Genomic DNA, 9,305 nt, shown 5'->3' with positions numbered 1-9,305 from the left:
TCTGTTTTCTCATTGCTTCCTCTGAGAATTTCAATTTCTGCCTGTTTTAGGAGGCAGAATGAGCGCGTTGGAAAGTGTAGCCCTTACAATGGGAAAAATAACACAAGCTTTTTCACAAGAGTCATGTGTCAGGGGTAGGTCAGTGGTTAGGACATTGGACTATGGTTAGGAAGGTCCTGCTCAGATGTATAATGAGATAAAAATGTAAGTTACTTTGGATGAGGGTATCTGCCAAATGCTTAAATGTAAATGATGTGATTTATGGAAAAAATCTATTTTTTTATATACAGTACAGGCTCACTTACTCATCATCTATACTGTACCGCTTTATCCTGTATTTATATGCCCTTAACACCCCCTGGGGAAAAATTTTAACTTACTGGAATTTTTGGATTTGGAGAAATCCAGGTGGGGAAATTATTTGGATCCTACCAAAACTTAATCAAGACTTAATCAATGTAATCGCTGGAAACATTTTGATCCCAGCGCTCTTCACTAATGCAGCAGAAATGCATTCGATCTGCCGTCCAATTATGATCCCAATGATCTGAACATCTGTGGCTGGGAGTCAAAATCAGCCACGTACTCTGGTGGGAAGGGACATTTTGTTGTCTCTCGTAGTAATCACAGCAACACTAGCCAATCTGGAGAATGTGTCTAGCCAAAAAGAGAGGAGATAGATCATTTTTCTGAGTGAGTTAAAACCGCTCAGTGACGGAGCATGAGGGGTAGTTCGGAAATATGCGGCTTCGTGTAACTTTTTCTACTTCTTCCACCTTGTGGAACGCCATCCCAAAAGAGTTGAAGCTGGTATAGCTGCAAAGGGGGTGGTGCCAACATCGTATTAAAGCCTGTGGATTAAGAATTGGATGTTACTGAAATTCATATGCATGTGCAGCCGAGCGAGCAAATACTTTGGGCAATATAGTTTATGTATAAGCCTATTTTTGATCATATTTCGACTAATCTTTAAGCATAATTTTCTTGTTTTATTGGCTAATAATTTAGCTTATTTCTAGAAAAAAAAATCATTAGCAAAATCAACTGCCAGTAAAACAAAAAAAATGTGCTTATAAATTTAGTAAAGTATGTCTAGAATTAGTCTAAATAATCATATCTGATTTGATCATACTCCAATTTCATATTAAGTAATTGCGGATAAATCTGCAGCCGTGTTTCGTACATTTAAAAAAATTTATTTACATCTTTTATAATTTTTTTTCTTGTAGTTTATATTAGAAATTAATCTCACCCATTTTGACACTTGGCCTGTTGTTGTTGTTTGTTTCGGCTGCTCCTGTTAAACGGTCGCCACAGCAGAGCACTTTATCTGCACATTGCACATCAGCACTTGGCACAGGTTTTCCTCTGGATGCCCTTCCTGACTCACGCGTCCTATTTTTATCTGAGCTTGGGACTGGTACTAAGGATGCTCTGCATCCAGTGACTGGGTTTGGGGTACTGGCTGGGAGTCAAACCCTTCTGCATGGCAGGGAAAAGCTTACCCCTAAGCCACCAGTGCCCTTTTTACAGTAGAGCTGCAATCTAATACTATAATACACAAATGCACTATTTTTAGATTTATATTTATATCATAATATTAGTTAAATTACAAGTAGACCAAAATGTGAAACTTTTATAATGTGCTTATGTGATTATTGAGTTTAATGAGTGAGTAATGTGTTTGGGCTTGAAACTTACTTTCACTCACTCATAGTTTATAGTGCTTTATCCTGTATACAGGGCCTCGGGGGGCCTGGAGCCGATCCCAGGAGACACACACTAACACAATGGGCAATTTGGGAACGGCAGGTAGTCTAACCTGCATGTCTTTGGACTGTGGGAGGAAAGCTGAGCACCCGGGGGAAACCCACCAAGCACGGGGAGAACATGCAAACTCCATGCACACAACCATAAGGCGGGAATCGAACCCAGACCCTGGAGGTTTAAGGCCACAGTGCTGCCAGGATATATACAGTATAACCAAAAAAATAAATTTTAAAAACTCATACTTCAGAACGTTCTCCTGAATTAAAACATAAATTCTGGAAAAAAAAAATTAATGTAATTGAATATTTGTATAACGATACAAGTGTTATTAGTGGTTAGCGATGATGCCGTGCACCTCCAGGGTCCGGGTTCAATTCCCGCCTAGAGTTAGTGTGCATGGAGTTTTCATGTTCTCCCTGTGCTTGATTGGTTTCCTCTGTGTCCTCCGGTTTCCTCCCGGTAAGCTAATTGGCCGAATTGCTCTAAGAATGAGTGTGTGTAAGTATGTGTGCACTCTGTGATAAATTGGCACCCTGCCCAGCGTCCAACCCATCTCGTCCCCTAGTTCTTCTGGGATATGCTCCAGGCCCCACGCGACCCTGCATACAGGATAAAGTGGTCTAGACGATTAGTGACCGAGAGTGAGAGTAATTGTATGTCCAGTGACAGCTACTGTATAATAAAAGACAGTAAGTAAGTTCTTACCACTTTAAACTTTGAGGCAGTAGCATGAATGGACTTAATTCTGGAGCTTTATGTCTCCTAGGGTTGGGAGTATGAATTGATCAATATGAGAAGCATGAACGGTTAGGGATTGTGGTTGGAAGATAAGTCTTTTAGAGCTCCCAGTTCTCACTTTGTCTCTATTCCTTCACTGACCACTAAGTCGCTGTGGATATAAGAGGCTTTATTGAGGAAGAACTCTCAAAAACAAGATTAGAAAAGGACCAGGAGACATTTTGGCTTCAGTTTCCAGTTTTTGGCTGCCAGGAGTGAAATCCAGTGTTTTTTTTTATTTGCTGTTATTGTCCATCCACTTTAAAGTTGTTGGCAAAAACACAGGTTTGGTGCTGATTTAATAGAGTGAATCTGTGTGGCCAAGAAGCTACTTCTGAAGTTTATTCATCATGGAGGTGACCAATTTTGCTTCTCTAAACATTTTAAGTTGCTAACTTCAGCCATTTTGAAGAGATGAATTTATTTATGTGCCCCAAAAATGGCCATTTTTCATGGTTTTACTGTCTTGCTTTACACAATATTAATTTAAAATGCAAATTATTCAAATTTCTTTATGAGTATTGATACTAAAATTGGAGTAAGCTTCTAGAAGAATATGACCTGTAAAAATCGTTTAAATAGCTTAAAATGTTTTTTTTTGGTAAAAGGTTTAAAAAGGAAAAAAAATCTGTAGTGTCCGTAACCATGTCAAATTCATGTTGCAATATCTTAACAATTTATCTTTTTAGAATAATACACTTTTTCAGGTTTATGTCTTTCCATGTGAAATCTAATCTAGTCTTTTCTAAGTTTCATCTGAATGACAGTTAGGATTGTTGAAAGATTTGAATTAAAAAAAGTAACGGATGCTTTGGACATCAAAGGGCATGAAATTCTATTTAGCAAATGTGTTTCTTTTTATCTGATAAAAATATACATGTGTATGCATATTTGCAAAAAACAAAGCATGGATCAAGAAACAAGAAGTGTTATGAAAATGGTGTTATATGATCCTATCTGAAAATTCACTTTATCACCTACTGTACGTGAGACACTTTTTACCATGTTTTGAGACACTGATACCATGTTTTGGCCGAGTGGTTATTTGAGTTACTGTAACCTTTCTGTGAGCTTAATTCTTCTATGACTTCAGTCATCTACAAAATGCTTTCTGAGATTTTCTCCCTATTTTGATGTTCAACTGATTAGTTATTCATATGATGCATAACAATTTATATATTGCTACTTTTATTTCCTAAATCTCAAATGAACCCTTCTCCACCACTAAAATAATATCTGATCAGCACTGGAGTCTGATGGACAGAGTATACAGTTGTGCATGGCAACATCTGGGCTGCAATCAGTGCCTGTGCACTCCCTAACTGCACTTATATACGAGTGACTAATTAAAGCCTAATAAAAACCTAAATAAATGAGTGGATAACGAATACAGATGCTTGGAGACAGGTGTTCTGCATGATAAAATTAAGCATTTAATCTCCTACAAGGCTGTGCATGTACTGTAATGTAAAAAATGTTTTTTAATATACTGAGACATCACCAGACAACCTTGATTTTAAATAAAGATGGCAAGAGAGAAAGATCTGAGAGAATTTCAAAGAGGGTTCGGTGTTGAGTCATCTGGATTTAGAAAAACAGGAAAAACGTCAGAAAACAAGGACGTAAATTTACTCTGAAAGGACATTTTCAGAGTCTGGGAAAACAGAAGAGCAGCTGTTGTACAAGAGACTGAATGTTAATGCAGGACGAGAACAGACGATTCCTCCATCTCATACCTTATCACCCATGCCAGTGTAAGAGGGCATGGCTGTACTTGCTACTTTAGAGCAACGTGCCACTGCAGAATGGTTTGATTAAGGTTGAGAATGATGTACAGATCGCAGCCCAATCGAGCACCTACTGTATGGGAGATTTTGGAAAGGACGTGTTACAGAGCTCTCTGCTCTCTCCACTTCCACACGCTCAGAATCGAAACTCCACTACCATGCAGGATTTATGAGAAGGATCAGTAAGGGTGTCAGAGCAGCTTGTGGTGGCGCAGCACCTTAATACACTTTATATTGTCTTTCCCTTTAATTTGTCTTCTCTCTGTGCCAAGTGTACCCAATATACTGTAGCTGGCTTTGCCTGGTCACAAGTGCTCTTAAAGTCACTCCAGGTGGATAGATTGATTCAGAAATACAATCCGTTTATTTATTCAAACATTACGTTTGTATATTTAAATGCCTAATAAAATACGTACAAATATGAAAGTCTAGTCTCAATGAAATGCTTATTGTTCTGTGACAACATTCCTATATAAAAATTTTAAATAACAGCCCTAGTATATAATAATCTGGGTATCAATCCATCGTAGAGCATGCATAAGCACATGCAATACACTTATTTGGAATTTGGAAATGCCAATTAGCCTACACCAAATGGTTTTAAACTGTGGGAGGAACCGGATTACCCGGAGGAAACCAACCAAGCATGAGAAGAATGTGCACACTCCTCACACAGACCCGGAGTGGGAATCGAACCCTGTGGAGCTGCAAGGAGGCAATTAATAGTTTTAGTAGTATCTACTCTCCCATCAATTTGTAGAAAATGAAGAAGATGCTGCTGCTGCTGATAATGATGATTTTGAAGGTGAGGATACTAATGATGATAAGGAAGATCTTGATGATGATGATGATGGTACTGCTGACAATTATGATCAGAAAGATCATGATGTTGATGATGATGATGATGTTGGTGATAAACATTTTTAAAGGTGAATATACTGATTTTGATGATGATGATAATGATGATGATGATAAAGGTCATGCCGCTGCTGCTGCTGCTGCTGGTGATGATGATGATGGAAATGCTAAAAATGATGAACCTACTGCTGCTGCTGCTGATGATGAGGAAGATACTGATGTTGGTGATAAAGATGTTAAAGATGAAGATACTGATTTTGATGGTGATAATGATGATGATGATGATGAGGATGAAAATGTTAATGATGAACCTGCTGCTGCTGCTGATGACTAGGAGAAAGATACAGATGTTGATGATGTTGATGATGATGATGTTCACGTTATGGATGATGATGATGATGATGATGATGATTTTTATGATCATGAGGAAGATGTTAATTATGGTCATGATGTTGTTGATGTAGATGATAATGATAAAATGCTGTTGTTGATGATGATGATGATGAAGATACTGATGATGATGATGATGATGATGATGAAAATGTTAATAATGAACCTGCTGCTGCTGATGACTATGAGGAAGATACAGATGTTGATGATGTTGATGATGATAATGTTCACGTTATGGATGATGATGGTGATGAAGATACTGATGATGATGATGATGATGATGATGATGAAAATGTTAATAATGAACCTGCTGCTGCTGATGATGACTATGAGGAAGATACAGATGTTGATGATGTTGATGATGATGATGTTCACGTTATGGATGATGATGATGATGATGATGATTTTTATGATCATGAGGAAGATGTTAATTATGGTCATGATGTTGTTGATGTAGATGATAATGATAATAAAATGCTGTTGTTGATGATGATGATGATGATGAAGATACTGATGATGATGATGATGATGATTTAGACTGATGAAGAACTCACGCACGCCTGACACGGCTGATCAACCCACGTCACTCCCACACCGGCGGGGAGAGCCTTGGTGGGCGGGGCTTCTGTAGCGCACAGCGCGCTCGCCCTCAGCGCGCGCCAGTTGGGTGAGCAGCGCGCGGACTCTGGCCCGAGTTTGTCCGCTATGAGGCGGAGAGGAGGAGAGGACTGTCGGTGTTCCACCCCGGTCTGTCCCAGTCCGTCCCAGTCCGCTGTCATGAGGAGAGAGGGAGTTTCTCAAGTCGCACCTGAGACTCGGGACGAATAATAATAATAAACAACAACAACAACAACAACCCAGTTTTATAAGAAGAATTGTTGTGAAAGTTTCCTCCGGAGAGAGAGAGAGAGAGAGAGGGATGGCGTCTATCGGGGAGTTCGACCCGCTTAACACCAGCGTCCCTGCCACAAAGATAGAAGTGACCGTGTCGTGCAGGTAGGAACAGAAACACAGCACTTCTGATTAATAAAGAAATAAATGCATGTAATAATAATAATAATAATAATAAAAATAATCCATGCATTCATATATGACATGCATGTATTAGTAATAATAATAATAATCACAATAATAATGATCCAAGCATTTATATATTACATGCATGTACTAGTAATATTTATATTAGTATCCATGCATTCATATATTACATGCATGGATTAATTTTATTGCTATTTATAATACTACTACCAATCTTACTTCTACTACTGTAATAATAATTATTATTATTCTAAAATAAATACATAAAATAAAAAAATATATATAACGAGGACGCATTTAACATCACACCGATAGTCCTTAGATTAATAAACCCTAGTTATTTCTCGTATAATATAATTAAATATTATATATTCAATATATATATATATATTGTAAGTTATATATTACAATTTATCATCTTGCTGTGAAGTGAAAACAGATTATATAAGTAATGAAGATATTTATATACAGATGCAGAAAAAAATGCATCAAAAATAAACAAAAACAACACTACTAATTGAATACACTCAATAAATAATAAAATAATAACTCTAAATACTAAATAAATAAATAATAAAATAATAAGAGAATGCCGAGGCGTTTGGAGCGAAGAAGTTTCTAGAAGGAAAAAGAATCTTCTCATCCCCTTCGTTTCCGCTAGAAACTTCTGGACGCTCACGTCTCCTGCCTTCACATTCATGTGATCATCATAAATCATTACATCACTTAAATAATGGGATTTATTTTGCATTGAATTTTTTTTTATTCTATACAAAAGCTGCAGTGTTGCATTGCAGTGCTCCCCTTAATCCCAGCCCTGAGTACAGTATCTTCACCGGGACACCGTCTCAAACCACGTCCTGTCTGGTCTTCTCTGGTCGTATCTCAAAAACTTTCCATTCTTGCGAGAAAAGAAACAGATTTTTGTTACACCTCCTAATAAAAAGCAGCTCAGCCGAGTGATCTGTGCTCTCGCTGTGTTCATCAGTGCCTCCGTCCCGTCTCTGGACAGACACAGCCGGCGCCGAGCATCAGCCCAGCCTTTTATCCCGTCCTAAATAATGAATGTGGCGGCTGCTGATGCTGATACGTGTTTACATAAATCCTTAACTTCGCTAGGTGCGTTCCCTGATGTCGCAGGGTGGCTGCATTTGATAGGAGATGCCTAAATCTGCCTGCTGTGTTTCTGGGTGGATTATTATAATTATTTATTTTTTGTATTTTTTTTTTTTTTGGATGATGCTCAGTGCTCAAGTGAGTAAGGAAATAAATAGAGTATGTCGATTTTTTACACTCTCTGTGAACAAAATCTGTTTACCAGAGCTTGTCCTTGAAATGGTTAGCACTCTGCTCTACTTTAGTGGCAATCACTTAACAAGGAGTGAGTGCAGTGTATGTTATAGATATAACCTCCATCTCTGAAATGCCTTCTAATAAATACCAAAAGAAATGCATTCTCATCATCTAGTTTAATAAAAACAACTAAACACTCGCTCATTTATGCAGTTATCCAATAAACCAATCATGTCGCAGCAGCACAATACATTAAATCATTCAGATACATGCAAAGAGCTTCTGTAAAAGCTTACATCAAACACCAGAATGAAAAAAAAAAACCCAAAAAACATGATCTCTCTGACTTTAACCAAAGATGGACTAGTTTGAGAGTCTTCACACAACAGTGTCTAGAGTCTGTTCAGGATGGTGCGAAAAACAAAAAAATTCCAGAGCCTATTCCAAATCCATTTATTATCAAAAGAGTTTTATTTGTTTGTTTATTTAACACATATCCTTTTGCGACTGGCTAAATTAACAACCTGCAGAGCTGGCACCTAACAGGGGTGAAAGTAGTTTTAAATTCTTAACAGTACCATGTAGCCCAAAGGTGAGGAGAATAATCCATAGAGGTGTTGGACAGTCCTGTAAACCTCGTAAGTTTCTCTTTATATTTCCACTTATTCTGCTTTAGAGTATCAGTTCCGTTTACATCCGGATTATGGGGTTGAATCCTAAAGAGCGTTAACTGGAAAACTAGTGCACTATCATGTACAATCCCCAGTTCCACATACCAAGTAGTGCCCGTGATTGGCGGTCAGAGAGGGATTCGGGATTCAGCCTTGTGTAAGAAGCTAGTTAGCTTTCTAGCTCACCTTAGGCAGAACAAAAATAAAACAGCACAGAGGCAATGACAAAGTCCAAAAATCCCACAATGTGTTTTCCTCCTAAAAGTGCCTCCATGAGTGGGTTTGAATGTGGGTTTTGGCAGGCAGCTGATCTCTTCTCAGTACCGCAATCCATACTGGCCAACATTCACCAATGCTACGACCATTAGTCAGTGTAATTTATGATTTTAGTGAGTGATACATAGAGTTAAACGTCCCAGTGCTGTTATGGTGTATTATCACCACTCGAGGAATGCCTCCCGTCCAATCAGATTACTCGGTCCAAAATAACTGTTAATAAGTGAGCAGAAAAGAATCTCAGGATGCACAAGACATCAAACCTTAATGTAACCAGTTGAAGGCAACAATTTGAGGCTGGAGAAATCCCAGGTGTTCGGTCTAGTTTAGGTGAGTCTGTCGTTTTCCTGATTACGTACTATAAGTGATTATATGAGTTACTACAGTATATGCCTTCTGTCAGCTCAAACCAATATGACCTTGTTGGCGTTTCCACCCACAGAAC

The 9,305-nt window shown here is 38.2% G+C and overlaps 1 protein-coding gene across 1 annotated transcript in view; it reads left to right on the top strand.

Annotated features, from left to right (window-relative positions):
• The first annotated feature begins 6,267 nt into the window (after positions 1-6,267).
• cpne9 (copine family member IX) overlaps positions 6,268-9,305 on the top strand; it is a 78,305-nt gene continuing 75,267 nt past the window's right edge. Inside the window, exon 1 of the mRNA XM_053483150.1 lies at positions 6,268-6,578. Within this exon, the coding sequence (XP_053339125.1) occupies positions 6,502-6,578 (77 nt within the window). The 5' untranslated portion in view covers positions 6,268-6,501. The remainder of the gene's footprint in view (positions 6,579-9,305) is intronic.

The sequence above is a fragment of the Clarias gariepinus genome, chromosome 22 (assembly GCF_024256425.1).
Source record: "Clarias gariepinus isolate MV-2021 ecotype Netherlands chromosome 22, CGAR_prim_01v2, whole genome shotgun sequence".
Classification (NCBI taxonomy): domain Eukaryota; kingdom Metazoa; phylum Chordata; class Actinopteri; order Siluriformes; family Clariidae; genus Clarias; species Clarias gariepinus.
Note: the sequence above shows the minus strand (reverse complement) of the source record. Positions and strands in the feature narration are given on the sequence as shown.